The 17,226-nt window shown below is 46.5% G+C and overlaps 1 protein-coding gene across 2 annotated transcripts in view; it reads left to right on the top strand.

The window, feature by feature from the left end:
• LOC139694722 (uncharacterized) overlaps positions 1-17,226 on the top strand; it is a 552,273-nt gene that overhangs the window by 372,417 nt on the left and 162,630 nt on the right. The window contains exon 1 of one of the 2 annotated variants that reach the window (XM_071593220.1): positions 10,966-11,325. The exons of the other annotated variant lie outside the window; for it this stretch is intronic. Within the exon in view, the coding sequence (XP_071449321.1) occupies positions 11,250-11,325 (76 nt within the window). The 5' untranslated portion in view covers positions 10,966-11,249. Of the gene's footprint in view, positions 1-10,965; positions 11,326-17,226 lie in introns of those variants that run through there. 2 annotated transcript variants of the gene reach the window in all.

Genomic DNA, 17,226 nt, shown 5'->3' with positions numbered 1-17,226 from the left:
AACCTGTTACGCATCGAACCCTTAATTTTTGCTGCCGTCGACAGTGGCCTCGGGAATATCCTTTCGATGAACGATTCTCACTGTGAGCATGATATTTTTTTTGTGATGTCTTCTTACCTGGTTAACTATTCGTCCGAGGAGATGGTAAACAGTTAATAGTGAGCATTAATATTGATAAGCATTATTAAGTGTTGGAACGCATTAATTTTTTTAAATCGGTGTATGAAATTAACCGAGAGGAAAAAATTAGCCTATATTTAGCAGCTTGAACAGCATATAAATTTCACTGAAAAAGAAGTAAGTCTATTACGATGGGAGATGAAACGGAAAAACGTTATGAATTATGGGCACTGCTCTTATTTCGAAAGCCAGGGAGGAAATGGGAAGGGCGGCTGACATAGATTATCCTCTTAAAACCCCAGTCGAAAATATGTTTATAGGCACTAACAGTCAATTTTAACTTGATAATGTCTATTTGCAATGATACGCATAGTGTTAATAAATAAACATCTTTGCTGCATGTTTCCGAACCGGCGATTGGTCTATTACCGAGCGAAAACATGGTTTTTACAATGGTATGGTATGTTTTGTTGTTTAGAGTACCATGTCAAAATTACTGTTACTTCAGTAATCGTATTAAAAGACTTTAATTTGCTAGCATATGGAATGAATAAGACGATATTTAATTTTTTATCACGCATTCCCCCGACGGCCTTCGAGATAGTATGTTTTACGGATGCCCTGGATACAAATATTGGGACCCTAATTCGGTCTCTCATAGAAAAAGCAAGTGAAAAGTTTGTTGTGCTCAAAAATGATCAATTAATACTATAAGCTTACTACTGTTCCTAACTTTTCAGGAAAGAGCATACAGTTGGTAAATTTTAGGCATTCTCCCTTAGAATCGGAGTGGTGAATTTGGTGCAATTTTTTTTCTCTCTGCCACTTCGCATTTTTCCTTCCTGTTCAAGACAAGATGTCATTTAAAAGGTAGGGTGATGCACAATTTTAATCCACCCCGAACGAGAAAATAAATGAAAACTTTTGGTCAACGAATGCTTGAAAGTATCATTATTCTCTCTTTTGAATATTTTCACCGCGTGCTGAAACTCACCAAATTATATTCTAAGCTTCAATTTTTCTCATCGTGCTTCCACTACGAAAGTGATTCCAGCACTTACTGATATCCGGACCCGAATTATCCCTACCGTTCCCTTTTATTATTTAGGTGTATAGATTGTATTTTTCTTCCCACTGAATATATGTGGTTTGTTGTTACGATCCCGCTTCTCCTTTCATAACTATGGTTGAATTAGAGTCGATACACGCAGCCGCTGCTACGTCCTTCAGGTAACGGCGTTCACTGAGGCCACACATTCTGAAGAGCCATCTCTTCGGCATTAAAAATTTGAATAAAATTACACACTATCGTTAAATCTTTGATTGGTCAACGATTTAACGTTGCTCATTCTCGAATGTATTCTACGGATTTAGGAGCGTTGGCCTTCTTTGTAAATAAATGGTAACAGGTCTTATCCTCTGCAAATATTTCTCGGAGATATTAGTCTGTCAATGGATGAATATTTCTTATGAAGAATTTGGCTTCTGAACGTGATACTCATGCATGGTAAACCTCAGGGAAATACAAATACCCGTTTTCCGGGGGAGGTAGTGACGACGTAGTGAAGTGCGGCATGCATTCGTTAATTTTCCGATGCTGTGAAGTCCCATTCAGGTTAGTTTAAGGCTCAGCCCTCTCTCTCATACTCGAGTCGCACTGTTGCGTCACGCCATCTGAAACACAAGGTTGGACGTTGAACCTCGTATTGCTACTGTTTCTTCCCAATCTAAGAGTGAATACCGTGGTGAAAAAATTCTATGGGGGAGGAAATAATATTTTGGCATTAGAAACACACCGGGAGAGCGATAGAAATCGGCGGCCGGTGCGACTGCGTCCAATGGTACCTCCAGCCGTCCTCCCTCTCAGGACGTCCTCCCTCTCCCCTTCCTCCTTCCCATTTCTCTCTCTCTCTCTCTTGCAAACTCACGCCCTTGCTAGACGCTGAAGGTCGCCCCCGTTCGGAAATATCCGCCCCCTCTCACTCCTGTACCCCTCGAGCCCCGGCAACCGCCCCGCCCCCCTCGAGGCCCACCAGCCGCAATGGCATTGAGAGGGTCCCACCCCCCCTGCCTACCCAACACAACCCTTCCACCTCCCCTCCTCGTGCTTCCACCACATAGAGTCCCATTCCCTCCCCACCTGATGGATGCACAAGGCATTGGGGAACGGGAGTAGAAGGGGAGAAAGAAGAAGAGAGAGAGAGAGAGGGAAAGTTGGGTGCGAGGGGAAGGACGTGTAAGTTAGGGGATCATAACACGCCCACCTTTGGGTTTGACTGGGAGCCAGGGCTTCAGTAAATTCCAGTAGCCATGCCGACACCAATCAGCTCGGCCGCTCATAACGAACGGATGCGGCCGTGGTGCAAAAATATATTTAAATTGGTCACCGGGCGCGCTCGGGCGAAAAAAATTGGTTCTATCCGAGGAGAAAAAAATGGGAAGCAGGAGAGGAGCCGTGTGATCCCGGAGTGTGGTGCATACACATAGCTGATTAATGCAAATTAATCTCGCATTTTTACCTCCCATTTTGGGCGCCGGGAAAGGATAATTTCAGATTGATCATTTATTTTTCTTGGTGAGACTTCGCCGAATCGGACGTAAAAATGTCTGCGGCGCCGAACTTCAAGTTAACTGCGGTTACGCTTGTCTTTTATTTTGGTTACAAGAGTCGAATCATCGGTTGCCATTGATTTTCGGTTATAATAACCATGGTCGAGGCTCTTCTTGGGGTAATGGGGTTCCTCGCGGGCGAGGAACATGACTTTCATAATGCCGCAGTTAAAAATTAGCCTCTCTCCCTGGGGCCTAATGTAAAATGCTCAGGAACTAGAAGGTTCCAAAACTGATGTACTTTCACACGAAATACCGTAAACATGTTTGCACATATTCTTGGAATTTCGAATCTTTTCCGACAACAACGACTTGGTTTACTCGTAGAGGAAATGATTGACGTAACTGCTTTTGAGAGGGCAAAAATGGTACGTATTCCGAGTTTTGTGTTTTTGAAGCCATACGTCCCACGTCTTGGTTACTTAAATGTACAGCTTAGGGATGAAAGTGTGTGATCATCCTTGAAGCATTTTAAAATTCCTGAATGTTTTTGCACAGGTAGTATGAAAAATCTTTAAATCTCTCTGCCCATTTAAATCCGATTATGACTGAAAGTTATCGACCGAGGCCGTCAGTTAGAACCACGATCCGTCATAGCAGTTTTACAAAAATTTTGGAGGCTAACTGCGTGTAGTCTTTTCAACGAACTGGAAGGCTCTTTCTGGCTTGCGGGACTCAAAATCGCGTACCAATAAGAAATACTATTTGCTCTCAGAAACAGAAAATATTCTTTTTCACGAAATTTTTGTATCCATCAGTGTTTGATCTTCTTGTCTCATCCTAATTATTACTATTATCTTCTCATCGGGAACAGCATAATCTTCCCAGAAACAAACCCGAAAGTTGGTTTAGGTGATATCGTGTACAGCCTTACTCACAGCTGTACTCAATAATTTGACTTTGGAGACTTGAAGTACGAATTTTATCGAGGGTTTTACGTACACCTTTCGAATACTAAGGATCCCGATGCCCTCGCCTCAACACCCAACACGTAGGTAGGATTCTGGCATCACTTCCCATGAGGTGAAATTTCTCCCCGCTCACTAAATTTGCTTCCTCATGACACTCTTTCGAATGCGGAAAACACTCGAGTCATAGCCACACCTTGTACTGCAATCAAAATCGACCACCTCTGGCATAACCCTAGTTGATAGTCACTGAGCAAGTATGTGTAATAAAACCGAAACGTACTGAATGTCGCCAGCTCAAACGGCACCGACGTGAGAGGAATAGTATAAGACGATGTGAGAACTGTTGAGAATGCCAAGACTTGTTAGCGGCGGTTGCCATTTCTGCCCTCAAGTTTCCTTGCGACAATTCCGACACTTCGGAATTTTAAACATGCCAATTTTCTGGCAAAATTTGAATTGCTTAGGGTAACTATGTTTGAGAAAGCTGTCTCCGTCCCGGAAAAATAGCTGCATTTAAGGAAAGATAAATACTTGAGATAAAGTACTTGGTTAATTTCGTAGAAGAAAATGAGTTATCCAAATTAACATCGACACGCTGAAAAACAAAGTGTTTAAATAAATCATTTGGTAGTTTATGAAAATTTTATGCGGAAGTATGGTCAAGAGTAGATTATTATTAGGCAAGAGCAGGTATATTTGCTCGTTACTTCCCTCGGAAGTCGTAGCTAGCTGTTCTTCAAAGGAGCTTAGTGTACTCGTTCGTTTCCTCAATTCTTCTTTTATAACTCCTCTGCTAGAGCAAAGCTACACAATTTAATGAAATATATAAAAATTGTGAACTTTAATTACATGCCTGGAACAATATTATTAAGTTTTCTTTTTCTTGCGGTTGGTTATATGATGAAGAAATTCTAATATTTAATGTCACTTTCACTTCTCTTTATGTGAAGGTAAACATGCATTTTATTATTATTGCCTGAGGAGTTAATCCTCCAGTAGCCTCAATATTGAAGGCCGAAAAATGACTAGGCATACGAAAACACGTATTTCTAAACTAATAGTTTCTTTGAGGAAGATATGATCAAATCAAAATACTAGAACAGCACAAAAGATTTCCCTCTTAACTTTGTCTTGGCGATTGAGGTAAGAGTGTTACGTGATACTGAATGACGCGGGCAGAAATCCCTAACAATGGGTTAGCCACTGAGTCGGCCACCAACTCAAGTTGGCCACACTGCTGCACGCCCACAAAATAGGCCATTAACGTATCATTTTACCGTATAATCGGGCCGCTGGTCAGCTTTGTATACCTTGAGTGGAACCACAGGCGGCCGTTGGGTTTTTAGGGGCTCCACCGTAAAGCCATTTTTAATGACTCGACCCGGCTTTTTCGATTTATCGTTGACATCCTTTTTGAGCCGAACCGGTAAGAATCGTTCCCAGCGACACCGCAGCCCTCGGCCTTCTCTCCACCTCTCCACCCCGCCCCGGACACACCCCCTCGGCCATCCCAGCGTCTCCAGCGCGCCGTGCGCCTTTATGGTCTCCTATCTTCCCGTCCACCACACCCCCCTATCCTTCACCACCCCCCAATCTACTGTACGCTCCCGAGCCGCTACGGTCATCGGAATACTTCGCTGGCCGAGATGCCGATGAGGGATTATTTGGACTCCTGGGATGTGGCATGCAGTGCTCGAGTGTGTGATGGGATTAGGGGCGGGGGCGACCGGCTGGGCTTTGGGTGGCGTTCACCTCGGACGTGCCCTCGACGACCGCCAAGGGCCGAGGAGACGTGGCCCTTTCGAGTTCGTGGCGGGGGTGAGGGAAGAACGAGAGGGGGACACCTCACCTCACCCCGGATCTCATACCGCGTACGCCTGCCCTGCCAAATCACGCAAGAGAACGAGAAGGGAACGCCTTCGCCCGCCGGGTGGGGGTGAGACAAGACCCGCGGAGGATGGGGGAATCTGGCTATGTCCCTGGAAAGGGGTGAGGGGGACAGGGTGAGTGCGGGGGTCGCGTAAAGCGGGGGAGGGGGAGGAGGAGATAGGGGATGGGATCAGAAGGGGACGACTTTGAAGCGTCCTTCCAACTCGTGAACTATCTCCCTTCCGGAGAGAGAGGAGGGAGTATACGTTCGTGTTAGAGGTACAGAGAGAGAAAGAGAGGGCGAAAGAGGGGACGGGGTGTGGGTAGGGGTCACTCCGGTTGGAATGCTTTGCCGCGGCGGCGTTCGATTCGTGGAAGATGGACGGAGATAATGCAAAGAAAGAAACTCTACACGAGATGGACGAGGAGTTGGGGGGTCGAAGGATGGAGATAGGGCGCCGGCGACGGAGGCGTGAGTCGTGATATCGCGTGCGTAAGCGTGATGCGTAATAAAGGCGGATGATTCCGCCCACAAATCATCCCGATGCGTGCCGCTGGCTCGAATCTGCTTTTTCATCCGCTCCTGGCGTACTTACCAGCCTCCGAACTCAGAGGAACGCCCTTGTAGGACATCAATTTCGCCTGATGGCCATTTCCGTTTGCCATGTCGTTAAAATAAAAAAAATATCCCTACGTGCATAAACGTTACTGTCACCCACGAGAAAATAATGGGTCCTTTTGGCGTCCACTTTCCATGTTAATTTACCAGTTCTGGCTCGATCGCTCATGTCTAGTAGAAAACTGCTGTTATTCAATAATAGACATAGGCTTGTATGATTGTTTGAAATAATCCTGGAGGTCGGTGCTGAAAAACACTTGTGAAATTTAGACACTGCCCTTTTTTATTTCGGAATACATCTCCCATATTTATATAAAAATACATTTGATGACAACATTATGTTAAAATTACTATTTTGAATGTTAAGCATGATTAAATATGAAGATATTGTGAGCTCACTCAATATTATCGTAGTTTATCGTCATAGCAGATAACCTAAATGATTTAAGTCCCGGTTCAAACACCTATTAGTCGTTAACTGTGTAGGATATAATGAATTAAACTCTGATAGTAATTTGGTTTGAATCGCATATTCAAAGTAAATTGATGTAGATATCAGCCGAATTATTACTGTAAGTGTATAATTATTCGCATGTGCTCAGGTAGTTATTTTTTGTATGTTTAAAGTCATATAGCCTACTTTAATTATTTTCCTAAGGTTACTAAACATTTCTGTTTCACAATCTCAAATTATTGTTATTATAAAGATATTTTAACTGTTATTTATTATAAAAATTTATTTGATGCCTAAAAGTAATTCTTCCTAAGAATATGTATTTTATCAAGATGGAAAGTGAAGCAACAATGGGTAACACAAACATACGTACCCTTAAGCGGTTACGTTCCCACTTACTTTAAATCTACAAATCAGGGTGCCATTCCACAGAATTATGTTTGATAAAAATCCAATCTTCCTAAATTATCACCCACAAAATTATCAGAACGTTCAGTTTTTAACTGAAATTAATAGTATAGTATCAGTATTTTCATCTTTGATTATCTTAAATCATTCAATAACAATTTCCTTTCTTTTTTTCCAGGTGAGTTTCTTACTCCTACCCGGTAGTTATCGCATACAATCCTTTGGATGGGTGAGTTGAAGCTCTAATTATTTTATATCTCTCCACAAGGTTTGGAATTAAATCATGGTCTAAAGCTGGTTTGAGTATTTTCGAGGGGTCAAGGGATTAACGAAAGGGCCTAGGTTTAGAAGGGATCACTTTTGATCTTTCTTCCTGACTACGAGGAGAGGTATCTTTTATCGTCCACTGGAATCCTACCACTTCGCCACCCAGCAGAAATACCAATTTGTTTACGTCCCTCCTGTCCCATAGCCACCACCTGCGAAATGACTCTCATCTCCCAAAACTCACACTTATCTTCCAAACCCATCGTTTCCCCTCCTCCTCTCTCTTCTACCTCCTGGTCTTTCCTCATTCCTATCCTATCCCCGGCGACTATTCCTTTCATTTTTCATCCTTCTCCGCCGGGACTCCCGGATTTCAACCAACCTCGAATCACCACCATCCCAGCCAGGTCCTCGTGAAAGCCGATTATTAGGATACTGCCTCCGTAAGTTCCCCCTTGAGTGATCTCGCTTCTGGAAAGTCTCGTGTTAATAGGGCAAAAAAAAAGAAAAGGAGGCGGCATCTCGCTTTTACTCATGTCGCGGCTGTTCGTTTGCGTCTGGGCGCGATGGAGAGAGAGGCGACCGCCAGAGGGAGCCCACGTTTCTTTCCAAAGCATTGCATTCCCCTCCGGCACCAATCATCATGCACAAAAGTAGGTGAAACCTGTCCAATCTCGGGGCGACAAATTAGATGGTTACCGCCCGGGGCCCTCGATGTCCCCCGGGTTCATCTTTCCTTCCGGGTCGCGAAATTTCCCGTACCGAATGCGTGACTTTTTAATGCTTTCGGTGGGGGGAGGACCTCGCCACTTCACAGCAGAGCACCAAAACATTGCAGACGAGGCGCCGCGAAAGATGACGGAAAGTGGTTCAATTCCCACGCCGGAGGAAAGGGCACGTCGATGCTTCCCGTCTCTCTTTCTCGCTCTCTCCGCGTCGCCCCTCTCCGAATAACGGACATTTATTTCTTGGGGCCTCGTTTGCTTCTTCGCCGGAAGGTTTTGCCGCATCAATTCAGTGAACACCGTCCCCCCTCCTCTAATGCCTCGCGTATTTATCTGGAGACGAGAGAGGTGGGGAGAGTGCACGCGTAGTCATTTTTCTCAAATAGATTCTCCTAACAGGGGCATTTGTAATATCGGCGTGCAGATAATGAGCCGCTTCCTGTGTTTGGTTTTCCGAGGCGAGAGGGTCGAGAGCGCTTTCCCTTTCCTCGGCGCTTTGCGGCCGTCGGGGCTGTGGGCCTCGCTCAGTCCGTCGCTAATAATAATCCATCCCTCTTTTGCAATGGGTGGAGTGGGGGTTGGAAGAGTCGAGTGGGTGGATATGGGTGAGATTTAAAGCGGAAAGAATGAGTTTTCCGTGAGTCGGTGGGAAAGGAGCGAGGGGAGTGGGATAGTCGGCGTAGCCCGCCGCCGGGGTCCCCCTTCCACCTCTTTGCTCCCCTCCCAGCTCTGCATCCTCACAAAAGGCCAAACCTTTAAAAATTCACGAGGGAATGAGAGAACTACAGTGAGACCTCTCGGTTTCTGGGGCGAAGCATTCTCATGGACTATGGGTTCACACATTCGAATGGCCCTGCAACTGGTGCACTCTCAATTCTTTCACGCATCTTTTGCCACGTTGATAGGAGACAAAGGAGTTCACGGGCATCGGTTAAATGTGTTGGGGACTAGAAGATAACGGCACCGCTGCGGGAAGTCTTAATTGGTACACCTATTAAGTGAACGAAAACTATCAGTTTTTAAATTGCATTCTTGATTGTTTTTGCATCCCTTCGTGGGTGTTCGTCTTTCATATTACGGAGGACTTATCACTCTCCGATTTCAGATTCACTCAACGGGGGCGATAAATGAACGCACGGAAGACGCAGTCGTTCAAGGTAATCTCAATAGTCCTTGGTATCTTTACGTGTTATCTGAGTCGTTTCTATTCACGTGGAATGATAAGTAAATGTCTAGCGAGCGAAATCAAATAGTTCCCCTCCGACCACTGATTACGAGAAGGTGCAATACAGGCATGCAGCGCTCTTGACATTGTTCAAGGTGCACCAGATGTCCTGCATCCGTTAGATTCGAACAACGTAGAGAATCGCACACGGGAAGGAGCAAAGAGTTCGTTCATTGCCACCGTCGAGTACTTACAGGATATGCAAGGAATCACCTTTTGATAATGCAAGGAATATATGTTTACAAATAAAAGTCCGCCGGGGTTGACGATGAAAGGATGGAGGGGGAGGGCGGATAGGAGTTGGGGAAGGGAGATGGAATGCGGCTGGAGAAAGGGAACGGAGAAAGAAGAAATGAGGAAGGAGAGAGTGGAGAGAGAGGGAGAGAAAAGGAGGGAAGGAGAAAGGTGGAGGTGATGAAAACCGGGCCCGCGGAGAATCGAGTTGGGTTAGGTGCCAGGAGGCAGCCAGGTCGCTGGAGATTGGAGGGAGGGGGGAGAAGAGGGAGAGGCTAAGGAGAGGAGGGGAGGGAGGGTGGTAGGGAGGGAGGAAACGAGAAAGAGAGAAAGGAGGTGGAACGAGGATTCGAGGGGGTGAGGGGGAAGTAAGGCGAATGCAAGGAGGAGAGGAGGAAGGGGAGGGCTGTATTGCGGGTTGAGGAATGTGGTGGGAGGGGGGCGAGAGAAGGGAGAGGAAGCAGGCGGGTGGGAGGGGAGGCGTGGCAATCGCTTGGAGGGGGATGCTTATACATCTCTCTACCACCACCATCCCCCCTCCCCCACTCCTTCACTCCCTTTCGCTATCTCCTACCAAACGCAAGTCCACGCACGCTCCCCTACTTTTCTTATATATCCTCTCCCCCACTCCTATCTCTGACCGCCCTTCCTTCCACTCCCCTCCCTCGCTCCCTTCGGTTCCTCAGTGTGGCATGGGCCTTGGTTATGAGCTGACGCGACTCCCTTTACATCTCACTTCTCTTCCTCTACATATCTGTTTTGTTTCCTTAATATAAGCACACACAGACTCTCTCGATATCCCTCCACCGCATTTTCCCTCCGCCTCCGTCCGAGAGTGTGTGTCAGAGAGAGAGTTCAGTGTAGTCCCGTCGCCGTCCGCTCACGGTTGCATACATGCGGAACGCGGGAGTGCGGTTGCCCCATTCGGATCGGATCATGCATCTCGAAAAGTCGTGGGCTGAGTGCCCGGCCCGGGGAGGCTCGGGGCAGTAGCGGATTCCTGGCTTGTTCCGCGTGTCCTTTAATGTGCGAGCGACGCGACACCCGCGGATTCTCTCTCTGGAACAAGGGGGGAAGAAGTGGAAGGAAGACGGAAGCTCTCGTCGGCGCGGACGACACATGCCCATTGATCGCCTCCCCCTCCACCCACGCCCCCATCCGGTGTCGCCTGTGCGAGTGTGTTCGATAGATAGATAAACACAGACTTCCACTTCGATTCCGTTCCTTCGGATGGTGCTTGGTGCTCTCGCGGCCCTCGTGAGGACTCATTCCTCCTCCTCCGGAGAGGGGACGAGTGGACTGGCTAGGGCGAAGAGGGTCGTTTCGGCGGAGGAAAAAACGTGAGGCGGAACAAGGCGAAGAAGAGCGAATTGAGTGCCTCCGCTCTTTTCCGTCTCTCTCTCTCGAAAAACCGTGGCACTCCGCGTAGTTTTCCCTCCTCGGAGCAGCCCATCCTTCCCTGCCTCGAAAGAGAAATAGAGAGGGAGGGCGGGAGGGAGTTAGGTCGAGGGAGAGGAGGCCTTTTGCTCGCAAATCTCTCTCCCTTCACTCCGGCCGCTGAGGTCGTATCGTTTCCTCGCTAGGAGGAGGTGTTTCGTGTGCGAGTCCGCAGCGTGTGTATGTGTGTGTGCGCGCACGGTTGGAAAAAACAAAAGGCCGTCGCACTCCTCCTCCCTCCCCGTACCCCCCGGCGGGCTCCACCTCCTCCCCGTCCGTCCGCCGTGTCCATCCCGTCTGTTCGTCGTCTGCGTCCCATCTCATCCTCTCTTCCCGCGTGTGTGTGTGTGTCGTGTCGTGTCCGGTAGCCATGGAGCCGCGGATCGTGTTCCTGCAACCCAAGATTGGAATGGCTGCGGCGGCCCTCTCCGGACTCGTGGTCACAGGTAACTACGTCGAAACGCACGCACGCACACATGCAAGCCCGAAAGCTGAGCGCGTTCGAGTGTTGTGCGTTCGATGTGCTGGTGCGTGCACGTTTCCGAGTCGGACACTTCGGCTCGCTAACATGTATTTGTTAATAAATATGGAGCCAGGGCTGAGGACTTCACCCGTACCTGATTGGTAGTATTCGCGAGTGATAGGGATGCTCATTGGCCCTGCAGGTGTGTGGGTTGAGGAATACAAACGTTTCTGGAATAAATGTCATTCATGGGCAATTTAATAACTTTCATTGCTCCGAGTAAGCTCTACCTATTTGATAATTTTGAGATACCACGTTAAAATATAGAAAGTAACTAAAATATTGGAATTTATTCATTTAATTCTTTATAAATGTGACGTATGGGAGCCTTTTCCGATCTTAGGAGAACTAGTGGATTATTTTCTCTCCGAAAATCTCTTCAAGATAAAAAAAATGCAATTTAGCGTGGTATTCATTGCTATCTTTGTTGTCACTTTGGAAATCTATGCTTGACGTAAAAAACTGTTTCGTTGCAATTTGTAAGCAAAATTGTCACAGTTACACGAAATCCATATACAAAGGAATGAATAATGGGATTGTTTAATTATCAATCCATGTCCACGATTGGGGACCGTCTTGTCCATATTCGGCACTACTAATAGCACAAAGAAAGAGTCGAGCCGTCCAACCAAACTAATGAAATCCCCTGCATATACCCATTTTACACCCCTCCTGCTCCATCAAACCCACCCTCCCTCTCTTTCCCCACACTTCCCCAAAACATGCCGACAACACACTGGGATAAGCCTTTAGAAGTCGTTTCCATTCTGCCACGGTAGTTGTCCGGCATCGACTTTGCAAGTGGGCATGTTGTCTGCAGGCGAGGCCTCGGAGGGTGAGTTGAGGAGGGCGGGGCAAGAGGTGGTGGTGGTGGAAAGACTTTTTTAAAAGAGAGAAAAGAATCTCGTCTCGGCACTGATTGGTAATTCGATAGGCCGATGGGAAAATCGTCCGACCGAAAGGGTATGGAATTCGGTGTGAGGGTGGGAGCTTCCATGCCCCGTACCGCGGCACGAACGCTGCTTTTGCGACTCGCAACCATGCATCTCGTGTGGTGCAACTTTCCACCCACCCACGCCCCACCCCTCTTCTCCTTTGAGATCCTTAGGAAGTGAAGCTTATTATATAAATAGACGTGGGGAGGAAAGGGCCCGACCGGGATCACTGACAAGTTATTTTGCCGATCGGAATGGAGGAGGAATTCATTCCTTGCCGTGGGAGCGTTCGGTGATCAGATTCTATAGACGTCGCAAAAAAATGGCGAATGACTGGAATTGTTTTTAGAAATTTGATCCGTCTGGGCAGCGGTGGGTTGCAGTGAAAGCATTTCCCTTCGGGGAGAATGTGGTCGTGCTTACCGTTGGGGTAACCCAGGAGTAGGAAGGGCAGTTATTATGAGCCAAGAAGTGGCGGGTCTGTGGCATCTGGAAAAATTGAGCGGTTAAGTTGGAAGTTACCTTACCTGTTAATAAGGCTCAAAAAAGGGAGTAGTTGATGAAGCGGGCACTCTGCCAATCTGTATCTGCGTTTATTGGAATAAATTTGGCTCCAAATCGGTATTGTGGAATGGGGGCTACCGAAATTCGGTATGAATTTTTCGGTTTCCTTTTCTCTTCTGAACTTCATCGAGAATTGAATGGTCTGTTGTCCTGGTCCTCCTCCTATTTAAGTTCCAACCACGGAAATGTCCTCAAACATTTTGATTTTGTTCGATAAATATCTATCGTAATAAAATGGAACTAAGTGTTTCATCTCTTACCACAGGGAAAATCATTGTTTACAATGTGTTCTATGAAACCGGGTCGTATTTTAACAAAGTTGCCAAGATAAAAGAAATGCTGGTAGTATTTTGGGAATTGCTCGAGAGACTATTTCGGACTAGAGACCATTTCATTGTAAAACTCTGTCACTGATTTTGAGGCATGAAGCCTCTGCATAATATTTGCCGAGAATTTCTTTAATTGAGAATAAAAATAGTCTCCGTTGGAACAGGCAATGATTACAGGCATAGAAAATGTCACTGAGACTGAAAAACACCTTTCATTTGGTGATGAGACTCTTTACAATATTCACAAAGATGTAGTAATCCTGTTTCTGCACAAAACATTTTCATAAAAACAACCAATTGTAAGCATGAGGACATCATCTAATACTTGTACCTAACTCTATGGTGGAATTGATTGAAGGTTGGCTTTTATTAAGCCATTAATGTGGAAACATTAGTGAGTATTCTATTAAAAGAGTGAATAATTAACCCTTCCATGAAGTTACGCTTATAGCATTTAAGATACTTATTCTGTAGAATCGGTCCAAACGAGAATTATAACTAGCGTTTAGGAACTAAGGGGAAAGAAATTTAAGGAAAAACTTGACGTCAGCACCGAAAAGTGTCTTCAATTTTTTCCTTTTCCTCTGAGAGGTAAAAAATGCTTACCACTAATTATCGTGATCAGTGACTTTTTGCTGGCGGAGGGAGACGACGGGGATGTCGTTTTCCGCATCATCGTGCACTATGTCCTTCGCCTTTGTCCTTCTCGCTTTTTATTCGCGAGGGAAAATTCAAATAAGTCGTTCAGTTGAGTTAATCAGTTTTCCCCTTGGCCTTCCCAAGATTTCGGAGAAGAGCTTCTTCCTTTGCAAATTAATTTCGGATGATTTCGCCTAGAATCCATTGATTGGCTTCGCTCCCCAGCGGTAAACTGTCGGACCCGAACGAAGATGGTACCAATCTGCACATGCGAGCGGCCAAAACAGGCCCCAGGCCGTGAAGTTGATGAGGGCGATTAACACGGCCGCGTTTCTTTGCCCTTAAGAAAAGATTGTCGAATGGAACCGGAGAAATCGTTATATTAGCCCATTGGCCGCCGGAAATGGGGTTGCCGGGGAATATTTTCTTCTTTGGTTTGACACACTCCTAAAAATTAATGGCATTGATTAGATTCCCCTCCGCGTCCAGTTTGTATGAGGAAAAACGACCATTTTTAAACATTCAGAGTCCTAACCGTGGGAGAGAAAGAAGAAAGTACGCCCCGTGACCCGCCAAACTCGAATTTTTTTTTGACGGCTCTGATTCTCTTGTAAAGTAAGCAGCATAGCAACTTATCTCGAGGATGGGGATAATAATTGAGCTCGCCTTCCATGGAATAAAACTCATTTGGTCCGTAAAAGAAAACGAAGATGCCCACACTTCCGTTGGGCTCCCGATTCGGCCGAGTGCACGCACCGCGGAAGAGCACCACCACCCCTCCCCCCCAAATTCCCCTTCCAGTCAAAGGCTTTACCTCCACCCCTTCACCCGCGTTCTGTTTATGCATCCATAAATATATGTATGTATATTTCCCGCCCCATGAAATTCCTCGGCCGTGTTAAAGAACGAGCGCATACCGCAGTCTTGACAGACCGGCCTAGGAGTACACACACACACCCACCGGTTTCCGGGGTGTTTCAACACAACATTCTCTCCTTGAGGGTAGGGCGCGAGGAGGGGGAAAAGAGTGCTCTTTCCAGGCGCTCGAGTCCCACACCCTCCCTCCCTCTTCACCGTACTTCTCCTCCCTCCCTCTTCACCGTACTTCTCCTCCCTCCCTCTTCACCCCAACTTCTCCTCACTCTCCCCCTTCCTCCTTTATCGCCATTCGCCTACCGGGGGACGGTTTCCCCTCCCCCCGAGGCGTCCCCACGGCTTTTCCATTGTGCGGGTGTTTTTCGGGGTGGGCGGGGAATCCATCCAATTGAACAGAAAATGTGGAGACACATCTCGCACTGCGGCGAGCTTGGGTGGGCGCTTTCGAAATCGCCCACCAGATTAGCCAGGTGGGCAATGAGGTTGCCCGTTGACATCGTTTGTCGTAGTTTCAAATCTATTGTTCGGGCCATACGAGTGCTGAATTTGATGTAACGTTTTGGTTAATATGAGAGGTCCTCTGCAATTCTGAATTTTCCGAGTGCAGACGACACGACAACCGTAGTCCCGGCGTACCAAAAGTAATTGTCCCCGGACGGGTTTTTAGGACTCTGGATGAGGGAGTTTTTATGGGGATGGGAATAAATGGCATAAATAGCTTTCGCGCTCACGATAGAGTCAGAAGATATGGAATTTCTGTCGCCTTGTCATTGATTTTATTCGATCGATCAATGCACCGTATCCTGTCGATGGTATTGACCTCTATGTAACACGATATGACCATGACAACAATTGCAATCAAATGCATAGCTCACTCCTCAAGTGTTCAGTCTGTCATAATTTCTGCCATGATAGCTAGCCAGCGTTAAGATCTCTTCGTCCTTCCCCGTGAAAGCTGCTTTGGGCGGTGAATGCATGTCAACAGATGAGAGAGGGTAGAGAAAGACTATACCTCGAGGGCATGGGAATTGCATCCTGTGTTTCCGCAAGCCAGTTAAATTTGGAAAATGACTATTCGTGTTTATGAACGTTACTTGCGGCAAATTTAAAGCGGCAAGGTCGAAAGCGTGGGAATGGTTAACTCTATTCGTTGATGCTTCCTTGTTTGAATTTACCTTGCTATAAATGCCGGCGCATCTAATTCAAAATATGATCCACGCACGGTTCATCTTCCTCTCCCCACTCCCCCCTCTCTCGAGTCTCCCATGTTAGCACTGGGCTCGGTGGGCTGTTGCAGACTGACCCGCCTTACGTAGCCGTTCGATTCATGGTACCGTAATGCACAGTGCGCGTCTTGCATATATATACGTGCTTCGGGATGCGTGACACGCGCCCAAGGACGGCCATCCGTTGCCGTCACTGCCTCTCCAACCCATTTCCCTCGCCGTTCGCCACTAAAGCTCGACAAACCGAGTCTTTTCCGATAACAGGCTCAACCTGGTTTTTTTCCTTATACCGTTGTTACCGCCACTGTCAAAGTCAGTTAAGGAAGCCGAGCACCAGAATACGTCATTACGTAATTGTTTTGTTCCAGAAGGTTTCACCACGCCCCTTCAGTCTCGCTACCGTTCCCTTTCTGGGGAAAGAATTAAAATGGGTTTCTGAATTGTGAGGCGTAAACCTCGGCCATGTCACGCATGAGGTTTTGGGTCGAGTCCTTAATATAAAATAATGCCTATACCGCTCTTTCTTTCTTGCACATGCGCTGTCGGTCCAAGCGATTAGGCGGAATAGTTGGTGCGTTGTAATTTGTGCACGGAGTGTATTGCGATGAGTGTTGTGCAATGCACAAATTCGCCATTTATCAGTTACTTTTAAATGCCAAATTCATACGCAGAGCATCGTTAATTGCCCAGGAAAGTGGCGTCGCCGTCAGTCTCTCCTAGTCTGACTGATCGCTAAATATCTTTGCTTTTATTTTGATGAGTGATGACTTAAAACTGTCCTAGCACTCCACAGTGAGGCGGCAACCGCCTTCTTGGCACTTCTGAGATGACCGATGTCCAAGAGTTTTTAAGTCTCGTCCACTACCCAGTTGTTATCCTCCTCTCCAATAAATGCTTCCCGGAGATTCGTTTGTGTTTCTCGTTTGCACACGCCACTTGAATGTTTTATTAGTAACTTATAGCCGAGCCCTGTTATCGGCAGTAAACACTCCTTCTCACGAATGAAATTATTTTATTTCCCTCCAGCATAATGAGGCTAGGTAAAAATCCTGTGCTTTCTTTAATTGCCGTGTAGTTAAACTTTATTACCGAAAAATTCTATTTTTATTACTAATTACTGCCTACGAGTTTATTTAATATTCGTGACATTCCCGCAGTATCTTCCGTTGAAACGTTCTCCCTCGCCATCGATCCGTGAGCGGTGAAAAAAATTTATGTCGGATGCAACTTGTTCTTTGGTCGGCTTCGGTTGGCA

The sequence above is a fragment of the Hetaerina americana genome, unplaced genomic scaffold, assembly GCF_022747635.1.
Source record: "Hetaerina americana unplaced genomic scaffold, ioHetAmer1.1.p SCAF_53, whole genome shotgun sequence".
Classification (NCBI taxonomy): domain Eukaryota; kingdom Metazoa; phylum Arthropoda; class Insecta; order Odonata; family Calopterygidae; genus Hetaerina; species Hetaerina americana.
The sequence above is the reverse complement of the archived record's forward strand: the minus strand, read 5'-3'. Positions and strand labels throughout refer to the sequence as shown.